Raw genomic sequence first — 19,105 nt, forward strand, 5'->3', positions numbered from 1 at the left:
ATAAAATATTTTCAAATGAAAGCAATCAAGCAGTCATAGGTAGAACTTAAAACTGACTCAAAGCACTTAAGATGGGAAGTGCATGATCAGAAACTGTACATAGATGGGGTACACACTCGGCAGTGTTAGTAACAATGGGGCTTGAAGAAGGAACTAATGCAGTAATAAATATGCATGAGGAATAGAAAAACTTACAGAAGAAATAACATCTTCTTGTTTCTACCACTTTTAAGCAGGTTGATTTTCAGATATTCTTTAGAAAATAAAACCAGACAGAAATACAGCATTTGAAAGATAACCAAGATTAATAATGATCCTTCCTTTGGTACTCTTTAAAAACTGCAATATCAAAATGTTAAAACCCCTACCAAACACCCCCAGGAGTAATTTCAAAATTTTATATACATATATAAATATTATATATATTTGGCTTTTCAAGACGGGGTTTCTCTGTGTAGCCCTCCCTGGCTGTCCTGGAACTCTCTCTGTAGACCAGGCTGGCCTCTAACTCAGAACTCAGATATCTGTCTGCCTCTGCCTCCCTAGTGCTAGGATTAAAGGAATGTGCTACCATTGCCTGGCATAAAAATATGTTTTAAATGCCAGAGAAGATAGTTGTTTTCTTCCTTTAGAATTGCTTTTGTTACAAAGTTAGAATTATGTCAGCTATTTACACTTGGTGGAATTATTAATGGGTCTGTTGTCTTACCATTTTCATATTAATTTAATGTATTTCTAAATTATACTTTTGAAGGCTTTTGTTCAGTGGTAGAGTCCTTGCCTCTTTCCCATGTATAAGCACTTATAGTCAATCATCAGTCCTGCCAAAAATAAATAGGATATATTTTGTGCAGAAAGAATTTTGAAAGTTAATCTATTTCATGACTTTATTAATAGCAGTGTTTTGGTATTTTATGGTGCTTAACACTGAAGATTTTAATGTGTCAGTTTTCTTCCTTAGGGTATAGGTTGAGTCCTCAGACATTAGCTGCTATTGTTAAACGCTACAGCAAGAATGGCAGAATTTTCTTCGATGACTATGTTGCCTGCTGCGTGAAGCTTCGTGCCCTGACAGGTATTCAGCATTTAAAAGTGGATTCAATTTATGTGGCCATTTTTCTTCAATAGTGTCTTGGTTTCTTTCAGCAAATTGTAAGTGTTTTCTTTATTCACTATGATATCTAAATAGTCTTAAGGATTTGAAATATGAATGTTGATAGAGAAGCGTTGAAAGCTCAGAGTTTTAGAAAATCTTCATATTTAAATTTCTTAGAATGTTAAGACACTTAAGATACAGTCAGACCTAGTACCAGGAGACATTCAGTATTGGGAATTAATGGGTTTCCAATTATAATTCTAAAACATAGTTTTTGTGTGTAAAGATTTCTTTAGGCGAAGAGATCACTTGCAGCAAGGGATTGTGAACTTCATGTATGAGGATGTAAGTATTCTGAATTCACTGTAACATTTGTACTTTGTTGTTGGTTATTGAAAAAATTAAGTGATGGGACCAGCAAGGTAGCTTAGCATTTGTCACCAATCAGATAACCTGAGTTCTAGTGCCAGGACCCATGTGGTAGAAAGAGAAAACATTCTCCTGAAATTTGTCCTTTGAGTTCCACGTATGCTTTATGACATGAGGTCTTGAACATGTATGCGCGTGTGCGTGCGCCCCTGCCCCACTAAATTAATTGGCAAATATATAAATGCAATAAAAGTTGAAAGACATTAACTGACCCAAAGCACAAACACTGAAAATAATTTATTGGGTGGCTACATTATTTTCTACGTTTTTTCAGTAATACTAATATAAGGTTAATACTGGTATACTATAAAATTGCATGACTTGTGTTTGGTAGTTGATTTCTCCAATATTTTAATAGTAAACACTAACTTATGATTATCTTTTCCTAAGAGAGAGATTCCTAATATTTTCAGTGACAAAATATGAAGCTGCTACTTTTTCAGTTCGAATCCATTCTCCGTGTACCTAATTTCAGTGGTTTCTAGATTGAAGCTAATGGTTTTCATATGTGCTTTGGTGCTTTAGAAGTTTTGTCTTGGATTTGTTATATTTCTTCCTAGAAGGTATGGGGTAGACAATACTTTGTTGATACATCCGTGTTTGAATTGTAAGTCTTAAACAGTTCCTTTTTCTTACAGTAAAAGTTCTCATGGAATATAGTTAATTAAAACAAATAAAAACCATTTGTTGTTGCCATGTGATAATGCTCCTCGTGTCTTAGTTTCTGCAGGGCACTATGACAGTTTGAAAGCCTAGCATTCAAAAGGTGAAGAAATACTGAAGAATCCTTCTGCTTCGCTGAAACAGACTGGACTACCTAAATGTTAAAAGTTCGAAGAACTTTTTCCTCTCCCTTCCTGTTCAAGTCCCTATCGCCATTTCTGTTATTTAACCTTAAAGCACAGTTCAATGCAATAACTTTTTTAGTTGGGATACATTATTTTTGGAAAAGTTATGATATTGCAGATATATGGACACTGTCTTGAAGTGTTGCTAATGATATGTAGCTAATTGATATCCGCACATCTGAGCCTTGGATTTTAACAATAATAGTGTATAAGAATGTAGTCACATGACAGATTGTCTACAAAGCCAAATAACAAAAGTCTAGATAAAACTTTTATATTATCTAAAGTCTACAAGTTATACTTCTGATTTTGTTCATGCCTGTGGGTGTTTCTGGGAATGAGTCAGTCATAGGGGACATCTGCCCTTTTTCTGTCTTTGGCTTTTGATTACACCATCAGAGAACATAACCTCCTGTTCTTGGCTTATGAAAACTTTAGTTCCTAAAACTTTATCCAAATTTGGGTCTGTCAGCCTATGGTAGTAGGTATTGTTTTACCTTTTTTATTTCATTGTTTATTTTTTTACAATATATTTTATTATTTTCCCTTTTACAAAATCTCTGTTTTTGTTTAGCTTTGTTTTTTGAGATGAGATTTTAACTACATAGCCCAGCAGCACACAAACTCATGGTCCTTCTGCCTCTCCCCCACCCCCCATTGTGTGCAGAGATTCAAGGCTTGCACACCTGTGCCCACCTAAAAGTTTTAACATGAAGATACCTTTCTCTTTCATTAGTGATGGTGTAGATAAGCTGAAATGTCATCTTTCTCTAAATCAAGCAGTTTTGGAGAAGGACACATTTCAGTGAAGTGTCAGCTTTCACTCACGCTTGTTCTTTCTCATTCTTTAAACCCAGGTGCCACTCCTAGCTGTTGGCCACAGTTTATAAAATTAAAACAAAAATCGTGTGATCTGCTACTGTTCAGAAGTTCTCTGTTGGATCGATAACACCTGTGTGTGTGTGTGTGTGTGTGTGTGTGTGTGTGTGTGTGTGTGTACCGAGAAGTGTTTTGATTTTTTTTCCTTTGTGGACTCTCTTAGCAGCATTTCTGGTGAAATTTTCTATAGTGATTTGAAGTACTCACCAGGTTCCTTGCACTAAGTTCTCTGATATAAGATGTTAGAGTGAATTGAGGAGTTTCTAACGTGGAAAACACCCTGTCTTTATTAATGAAGATCTGATAGACCACTGAATTTTCATGTATTTTAACTGAACATATATTTAGTTGAAGAAAAATGCAAATAGATATAATTTTAGTTTAGCTGTTGACCAAACTGAATATTTTTAAAAGAAAACACCATGTTTTTTTTTTTTTTTTTTTTAGAATGGGCAAACCTCTTTTATAAATACAGAAATCTTATAAACAGCTTTTACTTGAAAAGATCCTGGAAAAGAAGTGATGTCTAGTCATTTTGATATTGATTACTCTATAGTTTGCTATCAAATCCATCTTGTCAGTTTTATAAGACTTGGCTGATGAATACTCCATACACACTGTCCTCTGAATATTTGTTTCATGACCACATATTTGATAACCTGAAAGAGTATTTACTGAACCATTGAATGTACAGAATCTGAAGCTGTTGTAGGAAAAAGAAGCCACATTATGATATTATAAATTATTGAGTAATGAACACTCTTGATGTATAAGTGCTTTTATTTATACAGTAAACATGTTTCCATGTCATTTTGAGAATTTTTTAATAAACATTCAAATAGCTTGCTGTAAAGTTTTGTATCATACAAAATTTGTTACATATATACTGTTATGAGATGCGTCGGTTCAAACAACAGTGCATTAATTAATTCAGCTGTTATCTAAAAGATTGCCAAATGATTAAATGTCAGGTGTACTTCTAGTTTGAGTGGCAGTTTACACATTTTAAATTACATCAAGGGAAAATCAATACTGTGGGAATCTTGATTTGGTCCACTTTAAATGTATTTTAAGGACTGTGCTCATTAACCTACTTGAGGCATGCATCAGAAAAAGAAAGTAACAAATATATATTCAAGTTATATATTTATTTCCAGAAAAGACATTTACCCTGGAAGAAAGTAGAATTTATCAAGGTAGTTTAAACTCTGTGCAATTAAAAAAATAACAAATCAATTTGTGATATTTCTTTAATTAAAATATACAAATCAAGTTCACTTGTACTCTTATGATATTACTAATTGGACAAACAAAATAAATACTATTTATGAGAAATGTGCTTTTTTTTTAATGTCCTTTATCTTTGACAAACTAAAGTGGATATGTTTTGTCCTGTTTTGTTAACAGCTTTCTATAAATTTGATAGGGGTATGTTTTTGAAAATCTATAAATTGAACCCATTGCTCAGAATCCCAGACTGCTTTCAGTTAGCACGTCCTTTGCTTAAAAGTGTAAAACACAACTGTGGCTCTTTTATTACTTTGGTACTTGCTTGAAAAGATTCCATTTGGTTTTTTTTGAATGGAATCATTTATGTAGTGGGTTAAGCTTCCTCATATAAATGCCTAAGACTAAGGTATCATCTAAAATATGTCTGGAGAGTATTGTATACTGTTGGAGGATACAAATGCAAATGTTTAGACCGTCTGTGAGGTGGTGAATGCAGACAGTATTTTAAAGGAATACCGGTCTTATCATTTCTCAATTAGACCAAGATCAAGACATCTCTCCATATACTAAATTAAAATTTCCTTGTAATTTAGAACACTGAGAAGGAAACTTTCTAGCAAAACGCTTGGAGAACTTGGGGAACCCTTCAGACTCAAGACCTGTCTGTCATTTGAATGCTAGGAAATCCATGCTTTGAATCCTTCTTGTTGTGTTTCCTTCTACTTATTTTTAAAGAATTTTTTTCCCATCTTACAACGAAAAAAGCATATGTTTTATCAGTCCCTTTATCCAAGTAGCTTCATAATACATAGTGCAGTATGTTAAAACCCAGGCTTGCTTCTGCCAGTCCGAACCTACAGTGAGTAGACATACAGAGTGCTTCTGTCTCACTACCATGCACCACAATTAGAAAATATACAGACAGGGGTTTTGCCCATGTGCTGGTCTTGTTGTCGGGTGTGCCCCTTCATTAACATCAAGAAGTTATAGAACATCATTCAATAGCTATATGGAGAGATGTGTGAACCAGGAATGGTAGATTTCCAATTCTGATATATTTGGGGTTGGAGTTTAACCTTTTCTCTAAGCATAAACATCTAAATATATAGACACATGCATATAACCATTTCGATTTAATTGTCTGTATTGCTTATTTAGTTGTCTTATTTTTCTGTGATTACTGAAATTGCAAAAGATAACCTGAACAGTGTTCTAGAAATATACTAATTAGAGACTCGTGTTATTTTGTAAATTATAGGCCATTTAAAAATGACTTTAGGATTTACTGGACTTTTAAATGCATATTTAATTTCTTACAGTTGTGTAAATGCAGGACCCTCAAGTATGTCTTAGGATAAGAGATAATATGTTATGGAACGTTGCCAGGTATTTTGCCGTCTATACTTTGACTCTGATCTCACAATCAGTTTCACTTACAGAGGGCAATGTAATATTTCCTTCTGTCTGTAATAACTTTGGTTTTACATTTATCGCATGGGGCCATATGCTCTTGGCTCCTTAAATCTTAAAAAGGAAGCATGAGGAATCTATGTCACTACACAGACAATGCCACCTTTAGTGCATGCTGTGTCAGCGCCGACAAATCTTGTTGAAAAGTGTCTTTGAAGATAGTGCAAATTTTCTTACGTGACACCCAAGCAACCAGGGGAGAAATTAAGCCTGTCTGAAACTTCAGTGAGAGGAAATAATAGCTGCATACTTCCATTCTTGAACGAAAAGATGAGCCAAGCTCTCATTATGAATGAGCCATTTTGAATGTACGTTAAAGGCCATTTATCCTTCAGAAAACTGTAGTGAACAATAAACATTTCAGCTGTTTACTACCATGGTTCTGATGGGGCAAAGTAAAATGTTTTTTTGAGTCCTCTAAGTTCAGAGTTAATGCTTTCACCACGCAGCCCAGCTTGCTGGTGGTCTACTGGAACTCGGTGACACCATAGCACTGTTACAATGACGTGAATTTCGAATTGGTCAGCACCACCATGCCTACATCTAGTACTGTACTTAATAAAACATTGGAATTTGTTGGCTTTACTATTAAAAGTACACTAGCTAGCTAATAAGATTTACTTTCTTTTCCCCCAAAATAAATTCTTTTACAAATTCTTGAGTTTTTCATGTATAAATAGATGAGAAATTATGTTTCATTCTTAAATTAGGTATATATACTATATTTTCAATACAACTTGTATAGTTCTTTCAGCTACCAAAATTTTGCAACCATTTTTACATGAAATTTACATTTTTCTTATGTACAGTTATTTGTAGAAGGTTATTGCAAAACTAGCTGTGCAAATAGATTACACTGTCAATACCACATACCAATCTTCGAGGAAAATATTGGCTAAAAAATAAATATTTCTGCACAGAATATTTCAAAAGCGTTGTGATTCCATGCTACATTATGTGCATAAAGACTATGAAGTAGTATGTGTTTGGTCGATTGTTTCATTTAGTTTAAAGCATTCCAGAGTTCTGTGTAACGGTGTGAGTGAGCTTCCGGATATCAGATGACTGACATTTCAAGTGATCACACACATTCTTTTCTGAAATACATTATTCATTGACTGGCAAGCCTTCTGGGATAATATATTTTCTCATCAGAATTATGAAATGAATATTTCAGCTATAAAGAGGCCATGTGCCTTTCATTAAAGTCACTGGGAGCCTAGGAGTAAAGTAGAGATTTCTTGATATTTTTGTTGTGTTTTGTGCCATTGGGAGAAGGGTGCCAGGCCATGTCATTGCTACTGTAACTCTGTAAGCATTTGAGGAGATTGTGGGAAGAGCTCATCACAACTTTACTGATCCTTCAATTTTCCTTCTAATTAGGGATAAGGAATGTGGTGTGGACTTTTCTTATTCATTCACATACAATATAAATAAAAATGAAAACTGATACGGTTAAAATGCTCACAGTTTTGGTTATTCACAATTGTGAGTTTTTAAATTGCATCATAGCATACCAGAAGTCTAAAGAATGTGAGTTAAACATATAAAGCTTTGAAATCACAGGTGCCCCAAATTATTTCACATCTTTGAAAATATGTTAACTAATGGGAGCCACAGATGACATGAATACAGTTTAGGAATTAATCTAAATTTTGACATTAATTTAAAAAGAATAGCCATGTTCACATTTCTACGTCTCATAATAAAAGGATTTAATTGGGAGCACTAGTGCAATAGTTCTTGCTGTGCATGTTTAAAAGTTTGATCATAGCTGGTAAAAGGATGGACCATGTCAATTGAGTATATAGTTTTTGAATACATTCCATTTCTATGAATATTTTTATATTCATTTATAGTTACAACATGGTAGTTTAAAATAACTTCCAATTAGTCATCTCTCAACTTTCATGTACTAGTCAACAAAATAATCCTTGTGGTAGTTTCTTTTCTTGCTGTCAAATGTCAGTCTGTGTCTTCTATGAATTTTGTTTTTCTGTACTGGTTATTAAAACAAAGTGTATTTTAACGAAAGAGACTATAATGACATCCTAAGCATGGGTGGACCTTGCTTAGTCATGGTGCCTAGTATTTTATAAAGCATTGGAAATAGATCCCATTAGTTTTTAAAAGGCTAACACCACTTCAAGAAGGGACACAAGTAAACAGATCTGAAAGAGAACATTTGGGGAACCAGGGAGAGAAGGGGCAAAGATCTCAAACCGAGAAAACATCTGTATGGTGGATGCGTCACTCTACAGGTGTTGGCTGAACACCTGGGTGCTCATGCAGAAGAGGTGGCTCCAACACAAACACTGTCTCCTATTAACAACCTCATCATTGGCAGGGGCACGAAACCACTTTGTAGAATTCTGTTTACATACTGAGTGTCAGTGTGGAGAGTTGGGTGGAGGAAAAAATGATGGAACACGTTTTCACATGATCATCAGTGTCATTATGCCACTGCCTGAACACCGCTTTGTGGTCATGTGCAAACCACAGTACGGATTTGCTTCTTTACCTGGAGCATGGCTTCTGCACACTTCCACGTGGTCATTTCAGAGAGCTATTTCAAAAAATCACTTGTGTTTACATGGTTTTGGATACTGAGGATCACTTTGGGTTTTTTCCTGCACCCATACATGGAATAGGTAGGATTTGATTTCAGCTTTACCACACCAAGCCTTTCCGCCATTTTCAGCATTCCTCACCGAGAACTCGGGTGTCTGCCATCTATTGGATGCACGTGTGCAGTGAGGGAAAGGAGTTGGGTGCCTGAAAAGTGCCGCTACCCCTGTGAAGTTCTGGGGTTTGTAAAAACAGCAATTGTGTTTACTTTCAAAATTTAATTGTATTTTGTAAATAGTTTCAAATACCCATCTGGGAACTCTATCATGTCCAAGGAGACACTGCACAGTGCACTAGCTTTTATAGAATCCACCTTTATAGAAATTCACCTTGCAGAATTTAACACTAATTCAGAGCAACAGAGGGAGTCACATCCTCACCACCAATATTCTCAATATTATTACTTGAAAGCTGTCGAGCTAATAGCACAAAATTGAGGGAAAGATTACAGCTACAGTTAAGTTTTTCAGAATCAAAAACTTCAGTCTTGGAAGCAGCTATTTAGTTACTTTGCACTTGTTCAAAAGAAACTTATTTTTCTTTCATGTTCCTGGCAGGGGGTCGGGGGTGCATTTTAGGATTATTTTTTTTAAGCACCTACTTTGTGCCAGGCACTTTTTTAAATTTGATTTTGTTTCTCCTCAGACTTTAGTGAGGCAAAGACTATAATCTCATTTTTAAAGACTCAGGAGAAAATTCTCAGAAGGTAATTCACTCAGGGTGACAGCATGTGAATGGAAGAGCTACTGTTAGGATCGAGTTGGCCTGACTACAGAACATACTTTTTGGACCTCTGTGTTTTATTGTGCATACAGACCATGTTAAGGAGAGCTCCTTGAAGGATTAGTGCTGGGTCCCAGCCTTCCTGTTTCTGATTTAGTAGATCTGGGATGAGACTTAGGACCATTTGTTTCTGAGTTCTGAGGTGATCTGAGCACTGCTAACCTCAGGACAACAGCTTAAGATCACTCCACAGCAACCTGTCCTCCAAGTGCTTCTTTGAATGTACAGGATTGAAACGTTTATGTTACTACAAAAGTGTGATTAAAAATGAGAAATCAACTCAATTTTTTGATCTAAAGGTTTTTAACATTGAATAAGAAGCCAATTAACACATTGAGAACATGTTTGTTTGGTTTTGTTTTATCCATGAATAAACAATATAGAGTCCCTTATATTAAATTATAGCCAGAGTTACAGTTCATTTCTAATTGATTAATTTCCTGAATTACTTTTTTCCTGACTATAAAACATGTTACTTATTATTAGTTACTCTTTTATATATACTGAGGAGGTGATACGTTTTTATCCTTACCTATAATGTGTAAGTTGTGATTTGAAAATGACATTTGGATATAAATGTTTTTTTCTTAGGTATTTTGGAGCCAGTGTACAAGTTCAAGTCCATACAACCTTGAGTTCTAATACGCACATGTTAACCCTGATTCCCAATGTCGCTATACCTGACTAGAGTAGAAAATTAATTCTGATGGCCAGTCCATTATAATGGACTTGAAATTTACCTTGTCTCAAATTGGCTCCCTGCTTTGCCCTGTTTGTTGAATTAGTGATTATTATATTAAAAAGATCACTTCTGTATTTTTTTATTCCTGGTTTTTCTCATCAGCTAATTAAAGTATGGGACTCCCCGCTGGGATAGAGTGATGAGTCTGAGAGGCAATTCTCTGACCAGCAGTTAATAGCTGTGGGAGGGCAGTTCAGTCAAACCAGCTTTAAGACAGCAGTTTGTTTTTTAAGGACGTGGGACTAGATGATAATTTTACATTAAAGCCGAAAGGTGCTATGTCCATGCTTCTAAGTCCCTCTAAGGAAAGCAGTTGCTGGACTGCTTTTTGGCTGGTGCATTAGTTGGACGTGGCCTTAGGCAGGACCCCAAGTTGGAGGTGTCAGGTTGCTTTGCAATAAGTGATAGGTAGGGTAATGCTATTTTAAGGTTATGTTTAGGCTGGGACAAGGGGATGCACATTGTACATCAAGATGATTGATTTTCTTATTCATAAGTCAGTTAAACTGTCTGTTCACCTGACATTTATGACTATGTGTATGTTTATGTTGCTTGGGCACTTTCAAAACGAATATACTATAGGATAAAAAGGTCCCTTTATGTTTGTACACAACCCTCTCAGACTTACGCTTTAAACAGCACAAAATTATTTTATGTAGAGGAATTAAGAAGGGAAGGAGTTTGGATTGTGCTAGAATTTAAACTACCTGGATGCTTGTATACCACCCCTTATCTTCCCTTTCCTGCATGCCCAGTTTTTATAAAGAAATATAAATGGAGGCTTCCAATAGGCCAAATTGCATGCATGTCATACCAAATGTTGCAGCTGGAGCATCCGCTAATCAGATCAAACAATCAACCTCAGTTCCTCACCTACCAAACCCTCTCTCCTTACAAATGAATGAGCAATAGCTAGGGAATTTATGCTGAATGCTTGTGGAGCTGAGGGAGAATAGTCCTCAGGAAATGTGTTGCAGCTGCAGAGTGTGCCCCAATATGAAAAGAAGATCCCTAAATCCACATCTAACTCGTTCGCTACTCGCGTGACTCTCCAGTGTGTGGCACCTCATTCGAATGTTTGCTGAGTGAGTGAATGAAAGTGGCCAGTAGTCCGCATTTGTATCCGTACCATATCAAATGATTTGGGAAGCCCATTCTAATTATTAGACTTTTGGTTGACTTGACTGGTCTTTTGCCGTAGGTATGCAATCACTTACGATTACTTTTCTTAAATTGAGAATAAGAACATGCCTATGTGTAGATTTCCTTTCACTCAGGTCAGACTGGCAAATTCTGTGACTGCTTAAAAGTATATAGGGAACAATTTAAGGTCACTCTAATCACGTTTTAAATAGAATAATAGTGTCATGCACATTTAATAAATTGCTTGCATTTGAAGTGGATTAATGATTAGTGTCGAAGGTGAAGGAAAATTCAACCATTTAATAATGTACAGATAAACTATTATTTAAAGCTCTGTAGGAGCATAAGAATTAGTAGAAAAATTAAGAGGCCTTCAACAAATTTTCTAGATGTTTGTTCAGGAGAAAAGAACACAAAGGGTTAGTCTCTGATAATTTTTTAAATTATAATTGAGTTGAAAATAGAATTTAACTAGAGTTTGACCAATCAGAATTATAAATTGTATTTTTTCCTGTGTTATTTTATGATCCAAATGCCACCTCCTTTGCCCAAACAGTACCTAACACTAAAAGATGTTAGACTATATTCTTCTACTATATATATCCTGGGATGGAATCAATATATAATCAGCCCAAATTATATGTAATGGATTTTTTACTTAATTTTCAATTAACTTAAGAATTTTCTAGGTAGACCAATGAACATTGTTTGTCACAGCTGGGATAAGCAAGGAAATAACCCATTCTTAATGAAAGACAGTTTTGCTGATAAATACTCTGAAATTGCATATTTTAAAAAATGTGGGTATGTACTATTTAATCAAATGCAAGATTGCTCTCACATATAAATCTGAAAAAAATTGTGGCTGTCCTTTTTGTAAGTGGCATGTTAAGAGCCACCCCCAACACACAAAATAATCTTCATTTTAAGACTTCAGAAAAATGCACTACTGTAAAAATTTTAGGTAGCTTGTGAATGAAGCTACGAAAGAATTTACTAGAGAGATCATTTTGTTCTCTCACTGATGTTGTCCTATATTCATAATTGTTTAGCTGAAGATAAGCTCGGGGAAGCATTGTGACTCCTCAATCTGTTAGAAAACGGGGCAGAAATTCACAAAGGTCTCTCTGTTCTCCTCCCACTTGCCTGCCTAAAAGCAGGGGATAGAGACTCCTTCTGGACAGATTGCTCACCCACCCAGAGACGGCAGCTCCCAGACAGCTGGGAGCAGGTGACTGCTTCCCACAGTTTCCTCAACAGTGGAAGCCTGGGACAACTTTGTCCTGTCACCTCTCCAAAATGAGTAGCTTTTGTTGAAGGTCTTTTATAACCTGGGACATGAAACTAGGACCTGAGTTCCTGTTGAAAGCTCACATGTCTTTTCTTCCACGTGATCTGAAGTTCTACGTATTTATTAAGAAAGAACTATATCCTTTGGTACTTTTGGATTTATCTCCCTTTCTGACTGATATGTATAACTCAAACTTCATATCTTTCTGTTAAATTATTATAGGAAATGAAGGTAAGTAACTACAAACATGTCAATACAGACGGAAATCTGTTCTCCAAAGTGACTAACTTCCCTTATCCCCACCCACCTTGAACTCCCCTAAGTTGAGGATCATCTGAGTTGCGCTCATGAACACTTTCATTCCTCGGTTTCTTATTTGCTCGGAAGGCTTTTTCATAATCAAGCACTGATTCAGTAAAAGCGGTAAATAGGAGTCTCCATGCAAGAGAAATTGGAGTTTCCTAACATGCACATGATTTAAAAAATAAAATTAAAAAATAAGGTGCCTTGAGATGCTGGCAGTTTGAACATTTGGAACCAAAAGCTCTTATGTATATTTACATCCTAACCGCTCAACTTTACCTTACAAGCTTCAATTTAGGAAAAATATACAGTACTTTTGCATATAATGGTACCTTGTGAGCCCCTGAGTCAAGTAGAGAGGATTTAAATACAAAAAGGAAAACAGCCATTAAAAGCACTTACATTGGATGTGGAGGAAATAGTACAAAATGATTACTTTCCTGGTAGACCAGGATCAGAAACATGCCTATGGAGACCCAAGACCCCTACAGTGCTTAGGGAAGAATCTGGCAGAGACGGGTGCCGGATGGGATGAAGGTACGTTTTTCGTTGCCGTGGGTGAAGCTCTAAAGACGCATCACTGTCTTGTTTTAAAAGTGAAGTCAAGTTGTCTTCTGAGGCTGTGTTCAGATGTCTTCCGCTTGAGAGGGATTCTTTGGATTTGAGTTTGGATTTTTCAAGGTCTAGAAATTCAGGACACTGGTAGAAAGAAAAGAAAATGTGCTTTTATAATTCATTCCAATAGTTAAATAAGTTATATTCATGTAATTTATATGTGTTTGCTCTCCCCAACCATTATATGTGGTTAACACATACATAGTATCTCTCTCCTAAAATAGACCCCTAAACTAAGGGGTCTGTTATCTCAAGTAAAGAATTTTAATTTCACCCTAAAGCCAGATTTAAAAGTTCATTTTTTTTTTTAAAGTATTCACTTTGAGCTGTGTATGGTTGAGTTTTAATTAAAAACTTAAGGCTGGATTAAGAAATGACTTTTGGTGACTAGTCTTATCTAAGAAGAAAAGTGATGAAGGAAATAAAATCATCATTCCTATCAGAAATTACTGCCCAAATCAACTGCAAAGAAGAAAACACGTAGTTGTATGTATTTCCCATCCACTAAAAACCAGTAAGAGAGGAATTAATGTTTATATTTTGGATTGTCATTATTTTCCTTTTGACATAATAACTTCTGTTATCAAGTTTCATTTTCTAGAAAATTTTACATTCCATACAGAAATGTACACAAGACTGTCTATACATTCTCACTGAGATAATCTTTCTTAGGTTCAGCTGCCCATGATGCTTAATTAACTGAGAGGGGCACTACCCAAAGGATTAGTGAGGATAAGGACACTTCACTTGTCTTGTCTCACCATGTATATTATCATTCAAGTGATAAAAACTTTGAGATGTCTGCTGGCAAGCAGGGCACAGACGTGTTTGCCAGTCTGACTGCCTTTGAACCTCAGATCTAGTCCAGTTAACTGCTATCTCTTTTCTTCGCGAAGACCTATCCTGCCTTGTGGCACTGTAGCAAGTTACAGGCTTTTCTCTGACATACTTCTTTTTCTTCTATTAGCCAAGAGCTATTCTTTACCATAAAAATCTCTACAGTATGCTAGTTTACATAGGTTGATTCTTGAGTAATAGCATGTCCTTTGAAATAACTATTAATGTTTAGGGAAAGGAGCTTTCCTACAAGCATGAAGACAGTTTGGATCACTAGCAGCCATATGAAAAGTTGGGTTTTGTGCACTTGTAATGCCAGCACTGGGGAGACAGGGACAAAAGGGTACCTGGGGATCACTGCCAGCAAGTCTGGCCAAATTAGTGATGTTTGTTCATTGAGGGAGCTATCTTAAGAATAATATACAGTGTCATGTAATAATATGCCTGTCTCAAAAAATAAGATGAAGAACTATCTAGAAAGAAACCTGGTGCTTATCTTCTCGCCTCTACCTACTCCCCTCCACACACACACAGAGACACACAGAGACACACTGACACACACACACACACACACACACACACACACACACACACACACGCACGCACAAGCTTTGTACACATAAATGATACTGTTTAAAAATTTTCTTTAAATCTGTTGTTTGCAACTTTTAAGAACACGTAATGCAAAATCACAAGTCCAGCTTACAGAAACCCTGAGCAGAGACAGAGGAGAATGGAAGTCCGTATTTTCCACATGTGATTCTTACTCAGGTTATCCTGGAGATACACTCAAAGAGACACCCCGGCTTTACAATGTCCACACTCACTTGGGAGGAGGGGCTGAAACTCCGGTCAGTCTTAATGGATGCTCTGGGGTGACTGGTCCTCAGCAGACGGAGGACAGGTCTCTGATACTCGGCTCCTGCAGTCACCATGCTGTAGGCTGGAGGGACCACTGCGGTTTGTTTCTGCAGGAGCTGTAAGATGGTCTGGATGTCTGTGGTCATTTGGGATTCAAGTCTGCAAGACATGCAGGAATGGGAAAGATAGTCTTAAAGAGTCATGACTTGTAAGAACATCTGAGAAAGCATCAGCATTGCCAACAAACAGAATGATGAGCTGCCCTGAACGGGAGAGACAAGAGAGTGGAAGAAGGACTCTCCTACTTGGATCCTTTCTATTAGAATCAATTACTCTGACTCAGACCATTGATTTGTTATGCACGTACTAACAGAAAAACAGAGGGTACATACTGTAAGCTTTATTTCTACAAAACTTTATTGATTTTAAACTATAAATCACATTTAGAATATAGTGGTCAATAATTATCTGATTTTGCTTAGGTTTTTATTCAACTATTTGTGAACTGTTTTTCCCCCCTTTAAAGAAGAACTTGGTAACACATTTCTTTTCTTTTAAAAAAAATTTTTAGTGCATTGGTGTTTTACCAATATGCATGTCTGTATGAGGGTGTCAGATCATCTAGAAGTGGAGTTACAGCTGTGAGCCACCATGTAGGTGCTGGGAATTGAACCTGTGTACTTTGAGCAGCCAGTGCTCTTAACTGCTGAGCCCCAGTAATATATTTCTTTAAGATTACAACATCTCAGGAAAACTTCTTACAAAATTTGTATTTTCACTATGTGCTGACGCACAAACAAGAGTTACCTGAAAGAAGGGAACCTCAACTGAGAAAATGCCTACATAAGATTGGCTGTAGGGCATTTTCCAAATTAGTAATTGATGGGGGAAGGCCAAGAGAATTGTAGATGGTGCCATCCCTGGGCTGGTGGTCCTGGATTCTATAAGAAAGCAGGCTGAGTAAGCTATGGGGAGCAAGCCAGTAAGCAACACTCCTCTATGGCCTCTGTGTCAGCTCTTGCCTCTAGGTTTCAGCCCTGCTTGAGTTCATGTCCTGACTTCCTTCCATATGGAAGCATAAGCTGAATAAACCCTTCCCTCTCCAACTTGCTTTGGTCATGGGAGCAGGGACATGTCACAGGGATAGACAGTAACCCTGGCTAAGACATACTATTTTATCTTGCCTCTCTCCTCTTCAAAGCAAGTTCTATACATGACTCATCATGCTTTCTTTATTTTTCATTTTATTTTATTTTATTTAATGTTCAGTGCTGTTAAACATTAAATACCTTTCCTGTCTGTGGTCCAGAGCTTCGGTATTTAAGAGACCGAGCAAACTTCAAGTTTACTTGCTTCAATGACCCATCTGGCTTGCACAATGTAAAAGCAACCATTGCTTTCTCCAAAGCTCTCAAGTCATCAACCACTCATTTTAAAATAAATTTCAAGAGAATAATCACAAAATACAATTGGTTTGTGCCAGGTCCAAAGGAAACTCCAATTCTCCAAACTCCAAAAGGCTGTCCAAATATCCAGAAAGGAGCTCAACCTGGACTATGGAGGATTTCTGGCAGTTAGACAAAGGCCAGTGTTACTCAGCCACTTGTGAAACCGGTCCCCATCTGCCAAAAGGAGTCATTTCCCTTACCTCTGCAGAAGGAAAGTCAAGGTAGCCTCAGGCTCCCTCAGTCCCTACTCACAAGTACTTGTTATATATCTCAAAGTCCATGCTAACATCCTAGCCCTTCTCACCTCCTCCTGTACCCTAAACCCCTTCGCTGATGGGCCTCCCTCCCCCCAGCTACTCATTCTCCTTATAACTCAATGATCACTGTTCCTGCCCTTGCTGTTCTCATCACACTTTCTCTACCCTCTGTCTCCTGCTCTTCTCCCCTCTCTTGCAGATGGTCCGGGCATGTCCAGTCTGATGCTCTGGACTCTGGCTGTTTTCTATCTCAAAGAAACAAAACTAAACAAAACCCCCTCCCTTTAACCGTACCATGGAGCATTCATGTCAGCAGTCACTTTACTGTGCTCCCTCACACACATCTGGTGCTGAAACCCTCACCAACAATTTGGGTCCTCAGTGTGGACAGCTTAAGATAAGGGATTTTATGGGTGTAAGAACAAAATTTGGACCATATGCTTTTTTTAGAAGGTTTTTTTGAATTATCGTATTTGTGCTTATGATTTACCAATTGAATTAAAAAAAAAGAGAACAATAAAGCTTAGAACTATTTGCCCAGTTAAATACACTTATTTATGGAAATTAGCATTGATTTTAAAGGAAACGAAAATCTGGGAAACAATAGAAAAGCTATATATTTTTTCTAATTTTAATTTTGAGATAGTATCTTCCTGTGTAGGGAGACCAGGCTAGCCAAGCACTTTCTTCTCAAGTCTCTGGAGTTAGTAGAATTACAGGTGTGCCAGACAATAGGTTCTTTTTACTTCTTAATATTAACATTCAAAATCTGTCTTTTTGAATTATAATGTAGCCTTATAAATTTTCTTCAATTGGTAAATATAGCCAGAAAGTGCCTTAGTATTCTTTATACCAATAGCTTATAAAACATGTCTGATTTGTCATATTGTGTCACAGCTGCACCCTGAAAATGAAAAAATACAGCTATCAACTGGTTGATGCCTAAATGCCTTATGTAATTGTGTTACAAATTAAATAGAACAGAATTATTATTTTGTTGTTATGAATCAATTTTTCATCTCATACTTTAAGGTTCAACACAAATTTTTTTCTGCACCAATAATTCTTCCCGCATTTAACTCTTTCAGAACTATTTTGTTATGGCGCAAGACAAGGCAGAGAGAGGTCTTATATTCTTGCTGAGGCCATTTCAGATTTAACTAGAATTTGATCTCCTTGATGGAGACCCCATGGGAAACCACCCAACTCTATTCTAGGAACCCAAGGTCAAGATGTCTTAGCTAACTTAGCCTCTGTTAAACTGCCTGTTTCTGCAAAGCCCTTCCTGCGGCTGCCAGTGAGGATGTGCCAGAATGTGGTTTCTGCCTTAAAAAAATCTCTATATTCTGGACAGTAGGGGCCACACCTTGGTCTCCCAAACCCTTGGGTGTGGTCCCAGCTGGCTTGAATAAAGACTTTCAATTGGCTATACACTGAGTTTGAGTGTGTCATCTTTGATGAGCTTCCATAACAATCTCTCTCCTCTCCCTAGCCCTGAAATAAAATTCTAATTCAAACATATTATGAATATCTGTACAAATTTATCTTATCAATGACAACATCTAAGTAGTGAATGGATTACATGATGCTCTTTACTATTGTTGCCAAGATACACTACTGAATGTAAAATGACTTATCTGTGGATACTGGAATAAAAGCTTCATTGACAAGTCAGATTCAAGATGATGATATTTCTGAGTCCTGTAAAGCCTTTGTTAAACAGCAACAGTCTTTGAGGAAAAAAATCTCTTTAAAATAGATTCTATTTAAATAATGTATACGTCAGACACATTCACAGGAAGGTAGAGCTTCATCAGCTATACGCCCGATAATGCAGTCTGCTGCTGTAAGTGGGACTTCTCACATGAGAACGTCATGAAAAGTCAAGTGGCCGGTGTAGAGTGAGACTGGACACAATCTGTGCTAATACTACTTACATAAGACTATAGACTTTCTCTATCAACTTGACCTAGTTGTTTGTTGCAAGGAAATTTTGCATAAGAAAAATGAGACTAGGTTAAGAGCTAGGTTTTTTGTAGGTTCCTGTTCAGCACAGGAACAGCTACAAATCAGCTCATTGGAACAGCTTCTTAATCAAACTTCACCAAGTCTTGTTAAGTCTTGCTTCTCTTTTCCCATAAATTCCAAAGTATTATGTCATGAATTTTGCACAACTGTGTTTTTTTTTAATTTTACGGTTTGGATACAAATCATATTTTTAAAAGGCTTATATGTTGAAGGATTA

At 36.6% G+C, this 19,105-nt stretch overlaps 2 protein-coding genes across 4 annotated transcripts in view; one reads left to right on the forward strand and one right to left on the reverse strand.

The window, feature by feature from the left end:
- Gca (grancalcin) overlaps nucleotides 1-4,587 on the forward strand; it is a 32,305-nt gene extending 27,718 nt beyond the window's left edge. Inside the window, exons 6-8 of the mRNA XM_052723441.1 lie at nucleotides 962-1,075; nucleotides 1,383-1,441; nucleotides 2,247-4,587. Coding sequence (XP_052579401.1) covers nucleotides 962-1,075; nucleotides 1,383-1,441; nucleotides 2,247-2,273 — 200 coding nt within the window. The 3' untranslated portion in view covers nucleotides 2,274-4,587. The remainder of the gene's footprint in view (nucleotides 1-961; nucleotides 1,076-1,382; nucleotides 1,442-2,246) is intronic.
- Kcnh7 (potassium voltage-gated channel subfamily H member 7) overlaps nucleotides 4,015-19,105 on the reverse strand; it is a 463,447-nt gene continuing 448,356 nt past the window's right edge. For all 3 annotated transcript variants that reach the window (XM_052723439.1, XM_052723438.1, XM_052723437.1), the window contains 2 exons: nucleotides 15,122-15,314; nucleotides 4,015-13,541 (listed from right to left, as the gene is read on the reverse strand). In XM_052723439.1, coding sequence (XP_052579399.1) covers nucleotides 13,275-13,541; nucleotides 15,122-15,314 — 460 coding nt within the window. In that variant the 3' untranslated portion in view covers nucleotides 4,015-13,274. The remainder of the gene's footprint in view (nucleotides 13,542-15,121; nucleotides 15,315-19,105) is intronic.

This window comes from Peromyscus californicus, unplaced genomic scaffold, assembly GCF_007827085.1.
Source record: "Peromyscus californicus insignis strain IS unplaced genomic scaffold, ASM782708v3 Scaffold_7__1_contigs__length_154581171, whole genome shotgun sequence".
Classification (NCBI taxonomy): Eukaryota; Metazoa; Chordata; class Mammalia; order Rodentia; family Cricetidae; genus Peromyscus; species Peromyscus californicus.